Source organism: Falco peregrinus, chromosome Z (genome assembly GCF_023634155.1).
Source record: "Falco peregrinus isolate bFalPer1 chromosome Z, bFalPer1.pri, whole genome shotgun sequence".
NCBI lineage: Eukaryota > Metazoa > Chordata > Aves > Falconiformes > Falconidae > Falco > Falco peregrinus.
In genome coordinates this window covers 6,957,559-6,976,019 of record NC_073739.1, presented here as the reverse complement: position 1 = coordinate 6,976,019, position 18,461 = coordinate 6,957,559, and the positions used below count along the sequence as shown (strand labels likewise).

At 51.7% G+C, this 18,461-nt stretch overlaps 1 protein-coding gene across 1 annotated transcript; it reads right to left on the bottom strand.

The window, feature by feature from the left end:
• Positions 1-6,700: 6,700 nt before the first annotated feature.
• NR2F1 (nuclear receptor subfamily 2 group F member 1) lies at positions 6,701-17,365 on the bottom strand. The gene is given in 9 exon segments (XM_055791154.1): positions 6,701-7,872; positions 12,961-13,003; positions 13,005-13,061; positions 13,063-13,467; positions 13,469-13,491; positions 16,529-16,607; positions 16,609-16,817; positions 16,820-16,862; positions 16,865-17,365. Coding segments are annotated over 9 exon segments (1,257 nt in total). The 5' UTR covers positions 16,982-17,365; the 3' UTR covers positions 6,701-7,591.
• Between the last annotated feature and the right edge of the window lie 1,096 nt (positions 17,366-18,461).

Below are 18,461 nucleotides of genomic sequence, written 5' to 3'. Positions count from 1 at the left end.
GTATGGCTCTCGGGGGGGAAGAAAAAAAAAAAAGTACCTGACTAGTTTTATTTATCACTTCAGGGAGCCACAACTACTTTGCTGGAAGTTTGTGTGGCTCTTCAGCCTCTCAGAAATGCACTTTGACTCAAAACCGGGAGTTTAAAGCGCTTTTCTGGCCTGTGAAATGAAGTCCCAAGTCCTTCTTCTGCCGGCTCTTTGCGTGGAGCAGGTTCAGCGCTGCAAAAGTTTATCTCACGCCCCCACACCCCCCAAAAGAATAACCCCGGAGGAGAGCAAACGTGGGGACTCGTGTCTGTTGAAGGAAGCCATCGGCAGACTCGACCCCGCATCACGGATAGTGTCTCTGGAAAAGTGGAAAAAACATGGTGAAAAATGACGGCCCTGGCTTACTGCAAACACCGAGGGGCGCGGGGATGCTCGGGGCCGCGCGTAGTGCCCCCCGCTTCCACGTCCAAAGAGGGAGGGGGGAGGGAAATAATAATAACAATTTTATATATATATATATATAAAATAAAAGTAAAGTGTCGGGGAGGTGGGCGGGGGGGACCCCAGGTGGGCGGGCGGCTTGCGGCCGGGCAGCGGTGCGGGCAGCCGTGCGGGCAGCGGGGCCGCCGGGGTCTGGGCTGCCGGCGGGGGTTTTTAGACAAAAGGAGAAAGCCTGATGGTGAGCTGGATATCTCTGTTAGTTGTCAGTGCAGGTCCAGGGCTGCCGAGGAATGCTAATCAGCCCTCGCCGAGCGGGATGCGGCCGGGGCTGCCTCCCGGTGCGCGCACCCGCACACGCGCAGCGGCGGGTCCCCGACACACGCACACACCTCGACCCCCGCCGCCCCGCGCGTGGGACGGTGCTTCGTTTGTTTGGCCGAGCAATGCTATGACCAGCCTTGAACGTTATATACAGCAAATGTCTTCCTAAATCAACACAATAGGATAGCTTAGAGCCACCAGCCCGCTTCTCCTTCGAAGAGCCTGCCTTCCCCCACCCCCCCACCCCCACCCCAATCCTTTCTTCCTTTTCTTTTTTCTTTTTTTTTAAACAACTGGGGATATTTTATACCCTGTAGTTTTGGATTTGATCCATTGCTTTAAGCTTGATGGAGGGTTCTGCAGACAAGGAGATGTATATACACTATTATACAGCCATCATTGAGATTACTAACAGTGACTCTCTTGTCAGCCAGACGGTCCTGCTTTGAAACACTACTCACATTATCCTGATTTTTCAAAATTGGGGGTAAGGAGAGGGAGGGGAGATACAATTTCCCACTGTCCCTTTTGTTAATTGTTTTCTTTCCTCGCAATTACGTTTATAACCAAATTGGGCCCGTTTCACGTAGTGTCTTTGTATTTCTAGTGGAAGCCACGTGGGGGTGGGAGAAGAGATCCTGACATCCCTCCTCAAGCCATCTTCCGAATACCACCGCCACCACCCTCCGCACACAAAACCTGGCACATCAGTGACTACCAAAATCGGGCCGGAGAGGGCACCCTGCCTGCCCCCCCGCCCCTAGCCCCAACAGTGGCAGTGCGGCGGGGGTGGCGGGATGTCTGAGACCCTTTCCCACAGCTGGGTAATGTAATTCTTTTAGGTGGCTGCATCTTGCACCAGAGCAGCCATGGGAAAACGTCCAGCGGGGATGACCCCGCTTAAAAATTTAAGGGATGGGGAGTGGAGGGGAGCCCCAAAGCACTGTCAGGCAGGCTTTTCCTCTGGGGGAAAGGGAGAGGGAGGGAGAGAGGGGCAGGAGCTGTGGTGAGGGGATCGCCTTGGGAAGTAGTCGCCTTTCCCATCTCTGCAGTTTCAGTCTCATTCCCTGGCTCCTTTGAGCTGAAGGTGATCAGAGGGGAGAAGGTGCTGAAATATTTAAGGGAGCATTTAAACCCAGAGCCTTCCATGAATGAAAAGGGAGGGGGTGAAAAAAAAAAAAAGTTGGAAAATGGATTCGCTGACAAGTAAGGATAATAAATGAGAGGCGCTTTCAGATAGATATCTCAGACGTGAAATTGCACCCAGCTGGTTGTGTAAGCAAACAAATAGTTTCATGTTAGGGACTCTCGACTTGTGGCTTGATGAATAGAACACGACAGAGGTAAATGGGTCTTTAACTCATTTAGGAATAAAACTCTTTGGCTTCCTAAGTAAAAGACGTGGTGACGCCATGGATCCTGAGCAAGCACTTTAACAAGAGTTTTATTAGTTTCCACTTGTGCTCTCGGATCTCCCCTCTCGCTCACCTCCTCTCTTACGCCTCTGTTTTTTTCCATATCTCTCTTTTTTCCTTTTACCCTTTTTCTTTCTCTTCCCCTTCCCCTCCTTCTCTCTCTCTTTAAAAAAAAATATTTTCCCCTTGAAAACGCCTTCTCGTAAGAGGGATCCCCCACGTCACCAGGAAACCCGGCAGATTTGCAAGGTACCCGGGCAAGTCGGACCAGGAGCCTGCCCATGGCAACCGAGAGTCGTGGGTTTCGAAATGTATTTATTTGTCATTCTTACTGAGCTCTGGAATCACTGCAGAACACTCATCCTCAGCCGCTCTGACCCACGGGGGAATTAGAAAGGGGAGGGTGTCTAAAAGAAAAAAAATCTCACGTCAAAGTCAGTGACTGTGAAGCCAATTAGAAAGGGAGCCTTTTAAAACAACTATATAGACATGTTTCGTGGAGGTCACGCCGTTTCAGAAATTAGCCCCAGGATGTAAAGAAACGGGAAGAAAAGTGGGGAAGGGCAAGGGGACGAATTTCTACCTCTCCCAGCAAAGCAGAGAGCAGGCAGGATAAAGACGCAGGTCTGGAGAAGAAGGAGGGGTTGGGGGGGAGGGAAAATGGGAAAAAAACCCGAACTTGCTATTTCAAGACTTAAAACCTAACGCTTTGAATAGTCAAAATGCCCCATGAAACCAGAGGAAGCATGTCGACAGTGTCTGTAATAGCCGTGCACATGCATTCGCGGAGGTTGCCTATGAATGGCTGCGCGCCCGGACACTGCTGGTGGGGGGGCAGTAGCGAGCCCCGACCCCCCCCCCCCCCCCCCGGTCCCACCCTCCGTCCCTCTGTCCGTCCGTCGGAGGGTCCGTCCAGGCCAGGCTGGACCACCGTCCCTGCCTGCGCATCCTTCGGCAGCCTGCGGTGGTTGGGAAGGGGCTGCCTGGCTGACCTACCCCACAGGTAACAACAACAACAGCAAAATAACTAAATGCACAAAATAATTTAGAAAGCCTCTGAGGGTGTGTTAAGCCCTTTCCGTCGGTTAAAATAGGTTTCCGTCTTCACGTGGGGAGCCAAAGAGTTTCCCGGGCGTGAAGCAGTGCAGAATTCACTTTTTCTCGTACTGCTGCTGCTGCCACTGGCACTGACCCCGAGCCAGAGCTCCGCACCCGAGACCCTCCGCGTTCCCGCAGGGAAGGAGCCGTTCTGCTTCCTGACCCGCCGCTTTTAGTGACGGCCGCCAGAGAGGCCACTCGCGGTGGAGTTCCACCCCCACGCCCCCCAATTCCACCAAATTCAGAGGAGTCCCGGAAAAGTCGGGGGTCACTCTTTCCCCTCACCCCGGGGGCGGGCTCATCGACCTCTCCCCTGCAGATGAAGGGGGTGGGTGGAGGCCGAGCCGCTCAAACGGTCGTGTCCCCCTCCCCGGGTCGGGGGTATCAGTGGAGAAGCCCCGGGGAAGGGACAGCGGCAGCCCCTTCCCCTTGCCGAGCAGCCGGAGAAGGTGCGGGAAGGGCAGGGGACGGGCACGACCCCTGTCCCGGCTCTGCCCCTGTCACTGCCGGCACCCACCCCGCCTTCCCCGCCTCACCTCGAGTTCAGCCTACCACTTAGCAGCATTTCCAAATATTTATTCGATTGAATATATAGAAAAAGGCCTAATTGGGCGGTGGGAGGAGGCAAGCTAGTTAGCGAGGAGCTAAGAGGGGGGGGGGGGGGGGGGCTTTGTATCTGCCGTGCCCTGAGCGGATCCCCGGCACGGGGCTGGGCTGGGCTGGGCCGGGGGTTCGCCCCCCTTCCCCAAACCCCAGCCCTCCACCCGCTTCCCCTCCCTACGCCCCAAAGCGCTGCCGCAGCGGTCGGTGGGCGCGGAGGGGCCGCGGAGCCCTGCGCGGCAGGGAGGGATGGAGGGCTGAGGGTGATGCCCTGCCGAGCCCCCCCTGAGGAGCTCGGGGGGCTCCGCGGGGGACCAAGCCCGGGCCCGGCGACAACAAGTCAGGAGAAATGTAGCTATAGTTGGTTTTAAAGCAGTATATTGCAGGTTACGAACAAGGCAGTAGAAACTTGTGGAGGGACCCCGGCCCCTCTCCACATGAACTTTTTTTCCTTTTTCTTTCTTTTTTTTCTGGTTTTTTTTCCTTTTTTTCCCCAACAAATGGCACTCGGTGATGCGATCATACAATATTTTTAGCCGCCGTATGAATGCCCGAGAGGCTGGAGCGTGGCAAATGAAAACATCCACCGACACAACCACAGACTGGGTAGTTAACACTTCAGAACACGATACCGTCTTATAAGCAAAGTTTAATAAGGGATTGAAACACTTCTTTCTAGGCACATACATGGAAATAAGTGCATCTTGTACACCTCCTCTACACCTGCAAGTTTCTTGGCAATCAGTGGGTTATTATTATTCATAAATATGAAAATTAATTGAAAAATACGTTTCTGACCTACGAAAAAGTTTATCTGTTTTCATCAGTGGGATAACACTGTAATGAATATATTTACATCTCATTGGAAGAAACTGAGACCTGTCTTTCTCTTCCGATATCCCCATTTGTTTAGTTTATTGTGTTTTGTGTAGGTTGTTGGGTTTTTCTTCTTTTTTGCTGTTTTGTTGTGGGTTTTGTGATTTTCTTGCTGTTTTGAGTTTGTTGGGGTTTTTTTAATTTTTTGTTTGTTTGTTTCTGTTTTTAACTGCTAATCCAGCTAGGTACGCAGTCACCCATCCCACCAAAAAGCAATGCTGAAGAGCTGCTTGCAGCACCTCCCGGGGGCTGAGCATCCCTGCTCGCTCCCCGCTGGCAGCCCTGGGGGGCTGCTGGACCCACTCTGCCCGGGGAAGGCAACCAGGGCGAGGAGCAAAGCTGTCGCCTATGCAGCGTCCATGCGAGTGAGAAAAGGCAGGGTGTTTGTCTGTCTGTCTAATTCCCGTCCCCTTGTGTGTCCAGGTCTGAAATCATCCGTGTCTCCCCCACGACCCCGTCCCCCCGCGTCCCCCCGTCCCAGCACCTATGAATACAGGCTGCTTCTCCATCCTGAAATGGGCTCTACTCCCATAGAGGATCTGCCCGCAATGTTGATTATCCAGCTATAAGTGCCTACTGTATAGAGCTGCTCTCGCCTCGGATCTGCTGCGCCTAGAATATTAAAAACCCCAAGCGGGTTGGATTGAAGGATCTTGTTAATGCAAAAAAAAAAAAAAAAAAAAAAAAAAGAAAAAAAAAAAAGAGAGAGAGAGAGGGAGAGAGAAGGAGAGTACGGAGGACAGCAAATTAAAAGGAAAACATTGCCCATGACTCCACAAACTAAAAAGCCTGCTTCATCCGGCCTTGTTTGGAGGGCACAGGAGGTGTCAGCGTGAGGGGGGGGAGGGAATGTTATTTTTAAAGATCCAGCTTTATTAATACGTTAAGAAAAAGCTCCCTTGGTAGTATGTGTTCTTACAGCTCCGACTCAGATCCTATAAAACATTAATGCACTGAAAGCTGTTACAGAGATCTGCACCACCAGCTAGAAGCATTGTGAAGCCTTTACCTTCAAAGGAGCTCCATTACAGCAACGATTTTTAATTTTCTTTGCAAAAAAAGACAAACCGAAATGAAGCGGGGCTTTTGGCACAAAGCTCGGGCTCCTGTGTTGGGTGGCCACGGTGTGGGGGGCACAGCCCATGTTTTGTGCGTGGCCATGGCACACCAGCACACGTGAAATGTGCTGGCTCGCCACCCAATGAGCAAGCATCCAGTTGGATTTCTATATTAATGGGCTGGGAATACCCTCCATGCGCAGTGACTGGAGTCAGGAGAAACAGGGAGAGGGATGTTTCAGCTGACAGCAAGCACAAGGCGTGCACACTGGAGCACATGCCAGGGTCTGTGAGTCCTTGGGGTGGAAAAGAAGAGAGAAGAAGCAAGAACACCCTCCCCAAAAACACCCCACCCCAAGCCCCCAAAAGCAGAAAGCCACCATGCCTGCAACAAGCAGGAGTCATGGCTGCAGTATGCCTTCCCACTGTCTGCGCAATGACGGTGGCATACGGTGACTTCAATCCATGCACACCATGTCTAAGAGCAAGCAGCAAGGTGTGAACTCATCATAAACTCCAACTGATGGGAAAAGGTGTCTCAAAAAAGGGTAGGCCAGCGTGACAGGCCCATCAGCCTTGGCAGAAAGTGTACTGCGCAGTCCCAGTGAGGTGAGGTCACCTACAGCATCGAGCCGCACCTCCCGCTCCCTCTTCCTAGGCCTCAACAGTTCAGCCCTAAACTTACACAGCCAAGTCAGTTTGGGAACATCACGTGGTTTATGCAACTTGGTTACCCCTCACAAGCATTTTTAAAGTTCTCCCTTTTAACACCAGTACAGGAGTTAAAAATCTAGGGAGATTGTGTTGTTGTTGGGTTTTTTTTATGCTTAGCTTTTTTTGTTGTTTTTTTTTGTTTGTTTTTTGGTGAACTGTTGGCATGTTTCAAGCAACAAGACTCATGGGTTGTGGGGTGATAAGTTGAATTTTTTTGCTAAATTCTTTTATTTTTGTTTAAATTCTCACTTCAATTTTAATTCTTGAAGAACAGCTTCGACAACATATATCGCACTCATTATAAGAAGCAAAGGGTTATATCAAAAATTATTAGTATAGAATCACAGGAAACCTGGTTTGGAACCAGAAAAAAATACAAAACAGATATAGATACATAGACACAGGACAATTTTTTTTTATAATTATTTGGAAAATGTTATTTTCCCCTAATTCTCGTTTCTTTTTTTTTTCTTTATGCGCATACGATGTTTTAAGTTTTACAAAAAATGAAAATAAAGACTAATATTTTACAAAATGAGTAACAATGCTCGTGGTAAGTGTTTGCGCGTGGAATTTTTTTGTTTGTTTTTTGTTTGTTTGTTTTTCATTCTACACAAGGTTCAGTTCAGTTTCAACGCGTTTTGTTTTGTTTGTTACTGTACAGCATATATCAACAACAGTCCACAATAAATCCTGGAAGATCCAGTATCCCCTTCAGGTTTGATTAATATCCCCTCAATACTCATATTTTTTTTATTTTTATTTTTTTTACTTTTTTTGCTTTTTTTGTCTCTTTTATTATTATTATTTATTTTTTTCCCTCCTCTCCAGGGGGGGAGAGAAAAAAAAAAAGGCAAAAAAAAAAAAGAAAAAAACAAAGCGCGAAACACCACAACCTCCACGGACGCGAGGTCCGTCCTTCTCCCCACCACGGCCACACCTCTGCTCCTACTCGGCCCTTTCTTTTGTTCAGTGTCCGCCTCCCGGGCCCCCCCGCACCCCGACTGCCCCTCGGTGCGAGCGTTCCCGCTCCCGCCGCCGCCGCTCCGCCGCGTCTCTGCCGGGGGTGCGGGCCGGGCTCTAGGAGCACTGGATGGACATGTAAGGCCAGTTGAAGCTGCTCCCCGACAGTAGCATATCCCTGATGAGGGTTTCGATGGGGGTTTTACCTACCAAGCGGACGAAGAAGAGCTGCTCGATGACGGAGGAGGAGACGGTGCGCAGGGAGGGCAGCCGCAGCAGCAGCTTCCCGAAGCGGCTGGGTTGGTTGGGGTACTGGCTCCTCACGTACTCCTCCAGCGCGCACTGGGACTTCTCCTGCAGGCTTTCGATGTGGGCCGCATCCGACAGGCCGCAGGCGTCTGCCCGCCGCACCGCGCCCGCGGAGGCAGCCGCGGATCGGCGGCGGGGGGGGGGGGAGAGGAGGAGGAGGAGGAGGAGGAGGAGGAGGAGGAGGAGGAGGAGGAGGAGGAGGAGGAGGAGGAGGAGGAGGAGGAGGAGGAAGAGGAGGAGGAGGAGGAGGAAGGGGGGGGAGACGGTTAGTGGCGGGGAAGCGCACGGGGAAGCGCCGCCGGGATGGGGGGACACCCCCAAAGGCGCAGCCCCCCATCCCGTCCCGTCCCGTCCCGTCCCACCCCATCCCGCACCGCCGCCGCCTCGCCGCCCTCGTGGGTGTTTCTCCACGGGGGGTGTGGTGGGGTCCCCGCACCCCCATCACACACACAGACACGCACACACAGAGACACACTCCACCACCACCACACACCCCCCAGCACCCCCGGACACTCCGCGCCGGCGAGCGCGGTCCCGGCTCCAGGGAGCCCTGCAGCGGGCTGCTGGAAAGCGGGACCAGCCCCCGGTGAATACCACCGAGGGGAGGGAGGGGAAAGGAGGGTACTGGGCAAAATACTACCACTAACAACAACAACAACAACAATAACAACAATAATAATAAAGATAAAAAGCACAGGCGCGCACACGCAGAGGGAGGCAGAGGGAGTTTGTTGACATGGCTGCACATCAGAGGGAGGCAGCGGCTGTGACCTGCGGCGGCTGGCAGGGAGCCGGCCGGGGGATGCCGGGGAGAGAGGGGGTCCCCCCTGTTCCTGCCCCGCCGGCAGCCCATCGCAAATTAGCTACATCTTTGAGGGCTGTTCGGTAAATCCGGCGGAAAACAGGCTGGGTTAGTTCGGGCTTGCGCTGAGCCGGCGCCTGCAGCCCCCAGACACAAAGCTGGGGAGGGCTGCAGCGAGTGAGCCTTGCCTAAATGTGTGAGCCTTGCCTAAATGTGGCCTGGGAGACTCGCCCCCACCCCCACCCCGCTCCATAGGTCCCTATGGCACGTATACAGCCAGGAGCCTACCCCTAGCTCCTCTCAGAACGATACGACCTGGGCAAACGCGTACTAACCCGAGCGCAGAAGAAACCCTTCATATCCTTGCATCTGTACCTATAGACGTTATTCCACGCATAGGTACGCGCAGGGAGGTAACAGATGCATCTGTGCGTTTACATGCACACGCGCATCCTATCTCTCTGAAGGCAGAGCCAAAAACGGGGGATAATTTTGCACCGGCTCCTTGCTGAAGGACTTCCTCAGGAGGCTACGGTCGGGAAAAAGTGGTGGGTATGCCCGGATGGTTGAAATCATCCACATTGTTGCGGAGATTAATAATAAATATTTAAAAAAAAAAAACAAACAACAACAAACAAACCAAAACCAAAACTACATCACGATCAGAGGGAGGCAGTCAGCTAGCAGTGCAGTTTAACATAGATCAAAGCCAGACTTTGCTAATATATAGATCCGTATATGAAATAACGCATGTTAATGGCCCCCAAAAGGACATTACAAAATTGTGAATGTAGAGTTATGACCCTGGAAAGACACAACAAATTATTCAAAGCCAAAAAAAAAAAAAAAAGAAAGAAAAAAAAAGAAAGAAAAGAAAAAAAAAATCTGTCGCAACTGCATTTTTGAAGTTTAAGTCTTCTCATATCAAGAACTGGCTTTACAAAGATTTCTGAACACCTTCATCTACAATACTATGGCCTCGAGCAAAAATACAAATAAAACAAGCCATAATTCAGGAACTTCTGAGGAGGAGAACCTTTGACCTGGGCTGCGGACTTGGCATCCCTCAGATATACAATTATCTGAGCTAGTCTGCTCTGCTAATCCATACTGTACCTTTCATGCAATGATATTTTGCAACATCTGAAGCACCAAGTTACAACATATATATCTATCAAAAAGCTCAGGCCTGTTCTTGTTTGCAATATATATCAAAACCACAAGCCTGTTCATATGTTGATTGCCACCAATCACACTCCATATTTACATATATCTTGCTATTTTACATGCATTATCTGCCCATTATGCATTAAGATCCTATTCAACTTCCAAACAATGCAATATGAAAGGGTCTTACTGACACCCTAGCAGGGCTTTTTTCTTTATGCCCCATATGTCATACCCTTAAGGTTAGTAAAATATTTATCAGATATTTACGATAAGTGCACCTACAACTGCAGGTCACTGGACAATGCAGACAGGGAAGTTGCTGGCTAGAAGGGCGGCAGCCTGCGGAGGCGAGGGGTGGGGGTGGGGGTGTTTAAGAAGAATACGCCTTGGTTTTTGCCTTAGACCTCCTAACACTCAGGATTTTCTCATGCCGATAATATCTATTGAGCTTTAATTATTTAAAATGGCCTGGCATATGCCTTTACTCGGGTTTTATTCCACATCCTTAAAGGTGGCGGTGGGAAGGCTTAATTCTCCCCTCAGAATGGGAATTAAAAATAATAGTAATTAAGGGATGCACAGCTCGATTAGATTACAGAGTCCAGAGAGGTGCAATCCATGGGAGAAATAATGCAATCCGTGTTTACTGGAGGTGAATTATTATTCCATCTCAGAAAGTGGGCTAATGTGAAAATCCTGTGTGCGCCTCACTTTTTTATATGGCAGGTGTGTCAATAAGGGAAAGCTCTATATTTCTTCCTGCAGTCTATGGAAAAGAAATTATGTAAATAAATAACCATTACTGTTCAGCACACTCCAGCCTTTCCCTTTGTGAGTGGCGGGAATGTATTTCATGTTACGCGTTCAGAAGAGTTTAGTGTTGAGAAAATATAGATGTAATCAGCTGGCATCTAACTAGAAATCAAAGTTCTTATTGCGCTGCAAATAGATTTATTGGATTTATGTTATCTGGCTCGGTCCTTTCCTGGAAACGTTTATTTATGATGAGGAAAAGCTAGGTGCAGGAATTAATAACTCTATAAAGTTTGGAGTTTTTTTTGGCGGGGGGGCAGGGGGCAGAGGAAGGGGTGGGGGAAAAAGAGACAAGAAAGGAGCAGGTTTTGGGTCACGACCCAGTCGTTGGATGGTGTCCAGAATTTTACGGATTAAATACATGCTATCCGTAGCTCGAATGTAAAAACCACAACAGGAGAAACCCATGCCAGCTTTAAATACTTAGTCCTCAGTGAAGTGCTTTGGACAATATGCCTAAAAATGTCTTTTCCATCAGTCAAAGTTTGTTTAAAAGTTGGATGACTTTGAGAAAGGCTTCCCATGAATTCCCCTCTGGCTAAGCAATCAAAACAAGTTTAGTGAAAAGTGGAAATGTGCGAATGGGGGTGAGGGGTAGATTACTCCTGACAGCTGTATTTCCATTTTCTGAGATACCCCGTGCGATCCTGCTCCAAAATAATATTATTGTTCCCTCCCTGAACCCCATTCATGCTCTACTCCATTGTGGGAAGGGGGTTCTCCCCTTGCAAACGTTTGGTTATGATTACATTTGTTTTTAATATATGTAAATGAAGGGCTCCTCTAAAGCCACTAACCACATTTCTCGCCAAGGTCGATTGTGTGGGGAAGGTAATGGGGGGGGGGGGGGGAGGAGATGGGGGCAGGGGGGAAGAGAGAAAGAGAGAAAAAAAATACACCACCACCACGAAACATGCCCTCATCTGGGGCAATCTCCTTCTTGGGGCCTTTGGTGAGTGTAAGGGCCGAGGCATAGGCCAGCCCCCCTCTGCTTGGGAAGAATGTCTTAAAGTTGGGGACTAACACACACACACCCACCAAAAAAAAAAATAATCAAAAAACGCGGGTTCTCTCCGACTGTCCCTGTGTATTGATGAGCACCCTGAAATGAATGGGAAGGGAAAGTCTGGGAGTCTGCAGGCAGGCTGCGGAGTTAAATCAGCCTGATAAATGCCGGCAGGTCTCTTTGTCACTTTTGAAAAACATGTTTCCATCAAGAAGACTTATTAAGATAAAATACATTAAAATGTCGGGCTGGCTATTCAGTAAATCTTCCATTTGTTTTAAGATCTGCACTTTATCCTTTGCAAAGAAATATTCCCTCCAACGCTGCGAGACTGCATTTGCACTGAAAGTAAAAGGGGGCAGTCACAGTACACGTCTCCGACCACCCTGCATACAAATTAGATACTCCTGTCTAAATAAATTATCTGATGTTCAAATCGATATTAATACTACATTTGCTACATTACAATATTGTGCAAAATTTAGGAGTCATTTTAATACAATGTAAATACTATTTTTCATGCATGAAAGGCAACAAATATTGATGGATTATAAACTGCTTACTGTTAAACAAGGCCTTTGAACGATTTTGCCATCTTTGTTCAGGAATGCTTTTAATTTTGCCTCGGCCTAGTTGTAAGCCAGATTTATCGGAGCTGTTTAGTTATCGCTAACCGGGAGGACCGGTTTGGAAAAGGTGTGGGGGGGGAGAAACCGGGACAAGCAAGGAACAAGGGGAAGGTTGGGGGGTGGGTGGGGGGTGGTAAAAAAATAAAAGGAAAAACAAACAAGCAGAAAAAGTGGCAATTAGCCCCATCGTGGCGATAATTAGAATAATAATTAAAAAATGACACTGCCAGGCCTCTTATCTTGCCTTGTTTCCATTTCCTATATTTCCTCCACATCGTTTCCCTTTGATGTTTATAAATTTTTCCCTCGCAGGTTACAATAATAGAAGACGTATTATATTCTTATAGGCTACGACCAGAGCACTTCAAAGGCGACGCTAATGCACTTTCCCGCTAGTTAATTCGAACCATCTATCACAGGGAAAAATTGTTAACATGCATGTTTCCACCGCCTCCACTTAATTCGATTTTTTTTTTTAAGGGTTTTGGCTTTTTTTTGGGGGTGGTGGTGGGAGGGAGGGGAGTGTGGTAAAATGACAACATCGGTGGGCCTGAGGGGGAGGCTGATCCCGGGGGCCAGGGCGCACCCCATCCGGGCCCTACACTGCCTTGGCCTTCCCCCTGTTCTCTTCACCAAAAATTAAATTTTAGATCTTTTTTTTTTCTAATTTTTCCGCCATTGTGGGATATTTTGTTGTCTTGTTTGCACGGCGCAACCCCACTCCCCACTCCACACACCCCCCCGCCCGCCTTCTCACCTGAGGTGAAGAGGACGATGGCTTTCAGGCAGCTGTACTCGGCCCGAATCTACGTGCAGTGCCTTCAGCTTCTCCACCTGCTCCTGGAAGATGCGGATGTGGGTCCATGAAGGCGACGACGCGGTCGGCCGACATGGGGGATGCGTGGAGGCCGGCGGCGGCCAGGAGAGGGGCCACATGGAGAGGCATGGAGCACTGGGCAGCGTTGAGGACGAAGAGCTCGCTCCAGGTGAGCCGCAGCAAGGCCACCTGGTCGGTGATCTGCAGGTCGGGGAAGAAGGGGATGTTGCGGGCCCACTCGACGGCGCTGAAGAGCAGGCGGGCGGCCAGCTCGCAGATGTTCTCGATGCCCATGATGTTGTTGGGCTGCATGCACTGGCTGCCGTAGCGGGAGGTGGGGTAGGGCTCGGCCCGCAGCAGTAGGGAGATGTATCCCGAGAGATAGCAGTGCCCGTTCAGGGGGTCGCCGTTGGTCAGGGCATACTGGCCGGGGTTGGGCTGGGTGGGGCGGCATCCTTCCTCGCTGAACCGCTGACAAAAAGAAGGAGAGAAGGAGAGGAAATGTGCATCCAGGAGGCTCCCAGGCATCGCCCCGGCGGCGCTGCCAGCCAGCCGGAGACAATGCCGGGCTTCTTCCCCCCCCACCCCCCCACCACCCACCACCCCCCCCCGCCTCGCCCCCGGCACACGCACAGGCACGGACAGACAGAGGCATGCGGAGCCGGGCAGCTGCAGCCGACCTGCATCGCCCCCCCCCGCCCGGCCCCGGCCCCGGCATCGGCCCCGGCCCCGACCCCTGCTCAGGCCAGACCCAGCCCAGCGGCAGCCAAGCAGCCCCCCCCAGCCCCCAATGCAGACAGGCTTCACAAAATAAACACAGATTAAAAAAAAAGAAAGAAGGCGAAAAAAAAAAAAAGCCAAGGCAAACAAGACAAATCCACACACAACCCCCCCACCCCCACCCCGCCCCCCCCCCCCGCAACAAAAGGCAGCCCCGCACGTAAAAAAAAAAAAAAATTAAAATCAAAGAAATCCTCCGGGTGGTGAGAAAGTGGGGTTAAAAATCACAGCCAGCTGTTAAAAATATAGCCAAGCTCTGTTGTGGATCCCAGCCGACTGCCCTGGTAGCACTGAGATTTATAAGTGAACTGCTGTGTTGCTTTTTAAAATAAAATAAAACAAAATAATTCATAAAAAACAAATGCGTCCGTATCCTCCAAAAATACCGCGTCGTCACCCTTCGAGCTGGAACAGGTCGCAGCCCCCCCAGCTCCCCACTGCTAACTTTATTACACAGAACCAGCTTTCCATAGAAGACCCCCCCCTCCCCCCGCCCAGCAAAGTTCTGCCTGCTAAAAGGAAGAGAAAGATTAAATATTATCAAGGGAAGGGGGGAAATAAAACAAAAAGGTCCGAACTTACAATAGCCAAACATTCGTGGAAAAAAAAGGGGACGGTGTAATTAATATCTTTGGTGCGCTGTTGCCACTGCAAAAGCCTGCAGTCAGCGTTGCACAGTGAATGCACAAGCTTGCAACTGCAAAAACACTGGATTCATTAACCATCTCCACACAGAGCGTAAGCATGCCTCGAGTCCCGAAAGCTGACCAAAGTTGGTTTTTTTTTTTTTTTTTTTTTTTTTTAGTGTGTGCGTGTGTTTTACTCCATCAGTGCCAGCATTTGCAGCCGCATGCCATGTAAACAAAGGTAACTTCAGGGGAAGATACGGCTACTCAGGCTTGTTCCCTGCACACACAGACACGCACACGCACACCCGCACACGCTTGCTGGCACGCACACGAACACGCAGATCACTCATCTTTCCGGCGTGCCACATTTTCTCAACTTTCTCTTTTCTTCCCCACCGAGCTCTCCTCGCCTCCCGGGCCAGACCTCTCTCCTCCTGCCCTCCAGCCCACCTCTCCCTCTTCAATCTGCTTGTAAACTTGGCTGGGGTTGTTTTTATTTTTTCCTCCTCCTTCCTTTTTTTTTTTTTTTTTTTTTTTCAAACCCCCCCCCCCCCCCGACGCCTACCAACAGCCCCTGAAGCTACCAATGAAGTCGTCATATTTGCGAGCTCTTTCAGATCTGGAGCAGCTTCATTCCTTTTCTTGTGGCATATAAAATATAATTTTAAAACCAATTAAGGCAGTAGTAATCCCCGCTCCGCAAAATTGACTGTTTCACTGATGTGACTCTAAGACATCTTTAACGACAGTCACAGGTAAACTTTAACTGTAAACCGAGCAAATACATTTCGAGGAGAAAGGAGGGCAGGAAATCTTCCTACGCGAGAATGAGCCTGAACGCAAGGAAAACCACAGAGACTTATGGAAAGGAGGAGGAAAAAAAAATAATAAATAAATAGCAGAGCAGTTGGAAATGCTGAGGAGCCCGCTGCCAGATGCAGGCTGCGGGTTCTGCTAAAATGAGAAGAACCGGTAAATAGGTTATAAATCGCGATTTGTATGCAGGCTTTAAGGAGAGGGTGGAGTTTGATGAAGAAATAAAATGAGCAGCGTGCTATAAAAAAAAAAAAAAGAAAGAAAAGAAAAGAAATGACAGAAGTACAGAAACCCGGTTCAGTCACAAACTTTCCTTTGGACGCATGGAGTGAAAACAAGGCCAAATCTCGCACAGAAGCACACTCCGGGGCACCGGGAAGCACAGGGAAGCGGAGATACAGAAGCACATTTCCCCCTCTTTTTTTCCCCTTTCCTCTTTTTCACCCCTTTTCCTCTTTTCTTCCCTACTTACACGTCTTTCATCTTTCTTTCGGGAAAAATGAGGCTGGGAAATGGATCTACCGAGAAGTGTTGCGGGTTTAAAAAGAAATGATGGGGCGGAAGGGGGGGTGGGGGGGAAGGAAGCTGAATGGAAGCACATCTCGTACGGGAGAGAGATGTATCTCCCCCCACCCCCCCGGTCTCATGCCAACAATAGACAAAACCACATCCAAACACACACACACACACACACGCACACGCGCGCACACACACACAGACACCGACACACGCGCACACACACACGCGCGCGCGCGCGCGCGCGCGGGAGCAGAGGTAGCGGCTAAATGATAAATATTTAGCGAGCGATCGTAATAATAATAAATTCTCGGCACAATGAGCGGGGAAGGGGCTAGCGCGGCGGTGCCGGGGAAGGGGGTGGGGAGGAGCGGGAGGAGGGCAGGAGGCACAAACCGAAAAAGCAAAAAAGAAAACACACCAACCACCATCCACAATAACAACAAAACCTGGCGCAAAGCTGCCAGATGGAGTGCAGGCAGAGGGAGAGATTGACATGTGCATGGAAAGATAGAGAGACCTAGATCGCCACGCAGAGCCGTAGATGTGTGTGTGTGTATATATATATATATGTGTGCATATATATATATATATGTATATGCACGCCGCGCGTGTGCGCGCGTGTATATATCTCTGTATACGCGCATAGGTGCGCGTGTGTGCGCGTATGCACAGGCAGACACACACAGACGGAGAGCCCTCGCACACGCACGCCTGCACAGCCGCGGGGAGAGGGAGCGATAGCATAGTAGGGAAGAAATATTCACCTTCCCGCCTCATGCCCACTTTGAGGCACTTCTTGAGGCGGCAGTACTGGCACTGGTTGCGGTGGTGCTGGTCGATGGGGACAGTTCCTGTTGGCGCGGCATGTGTAAGTTAAGTTCCTGCGGACGCTCCTCTTGAAGAAACTTTTGCAGCCCTCGCAGGTGAACTGGCCGTAGTGCTTGCCGCTGGACTTGTCCCCGCACACCACGCACTCGATGTGCTGCTGGCTCTGCCCCGAGCCCTGCTGGCCCGCTCCCTTGTCCCCGGCCGTGCCCGGCGTGGAGGGGGGTCCGGCTGGCTGGGGGTCTGCGGGGTGTGCGGGGCGGGCCGAGCCCCCCCTGCTGCTGGGGCGGCTGCTCCCGGGCCGGCTGCGCCGCGGCGGGGTTGGGGCCGCTCGGCGTGCCCCCGGCCACGTCTTCCTGCGGATCTCGCCAGCTGCTAACTACCATTGCCATATCTCGGGCCCAAAAAAGTGCTGGGGAGCGGCGCGTCTCGCTGCGGGCTGCCGGGGAGAGAGGCGGGGGGCGGGGGGGAGGCGGCCGGCCGGGCGCCGGGGGCGAGCGGGGAGCGAGGGGACCCTGCCTGCCGCCTGCCTCCGCCTCGGCTGCCGCCGCCGCCCGCTGCCCTGCTGCCGCCGCTGCTGCCGGCTGGAGCCGCTCCTGCCGTTTTCTTTATTTTATTTATTTTTCGCCGCGAGCCCCCCTCCTCTCGCTCGCGCCCTCGCTATTTTTTTTTTTTTTTTTAGGGAGGGGGAGGGGGCGACGGAAGATTTTCTCCCTCTCTCTCCCCTCTCTCTCTCCCTCCCTCCCTCTCTCTCTCTTTTTTTCCCTTTCCTCTTCCTCCCTTCCCTTTCCCTTTCCTTCCCTTCCCTTTCCTGCGCTCCCCCCCCCCTCTTTAAAATACCCCCGCCTGGCCGCTTCCCCCCTCTGCTCCCGCTCTCCCCGGCTCTCGCCGCCTCTCCTCGCCCTCCCCCCCCCCCCGCCGCCACTTCAAGTTGCAAAATCAGAAACGGCAAACAAGGCTGTCGGGAGAGGCATTCAGGAGAGTAACACGCCGGACACGCACACGCAGGCAGACACGCGCGCACACGCCCGGCACACGGCTCCCCACTCGCGCACCACGCACACACGCACGGGCACAGGCACACGCGGTCCGGGCGCTACGAGCGCGGAGGATGTGCAGGCATAGAGGAAGCCGCGGCGCCGCCGAGGAGGAGGAGGAGGAGGAGGAGGAGGAGGAGGAGGAGGAGGAGGAGGAGGAGGAGGGGAAGGAAGAGGAGGAGGAGGAGGAGGAGGAGGAGGTGGAGGAGGAGGAGGAGGAGGAGGAGGAGGAGGAGGAGGAGGAGGAGGAGGAGGTCGCCGCTCGCCGCTCGCCGCCGCCGGGGCCCGGCCGCCGCCGCTCCCGCGGAGGCTGCTCCCGCCGCCGCTGCCGCTGCCGCTGCAGCCGCCGGTGCCGGTGCCGGTGCGGGCTCTCGGGGAGGCGGGAGGTGCAGAAAGGAGCCGTCCGCCGGCGATCAGAGCATGGAGGTGTCCGGGGGCCAGGTCCAGGGCAGGGCGCCGTCAGCCATTCAGGGCGGCGGAGCCGGGGAGCGCGGCGGAGGCGGGCGGGGAGCTGAGGCAGTTTGATCTCCTGTCGCGGCGGCGGAGGAGGAGGAGGTTGCCGGTCGCTGCTCTTTCTCTCCCGAGCTGCTCTCTCTCGCTCTCTGTCTCTCTCGCTCGCTCGCGCTCTCTCTCGCCTTTTTTTTTTTAAAAAAAAAAAAAAGAGGAAAAAAAATTCGCAAAAAAAAAAAAAAAATCGGATGTGACTAAATTCGCAGAGGAGACGAATTCACGGCGAAGTGTAAAAATAGAGAACGGGAATAATAATGACACGCGCAGGAAAAAGAGAGATCCAAAGTAGGTCGGGTAAATAAATCCTCTTCTTTTCCTCTTTCTT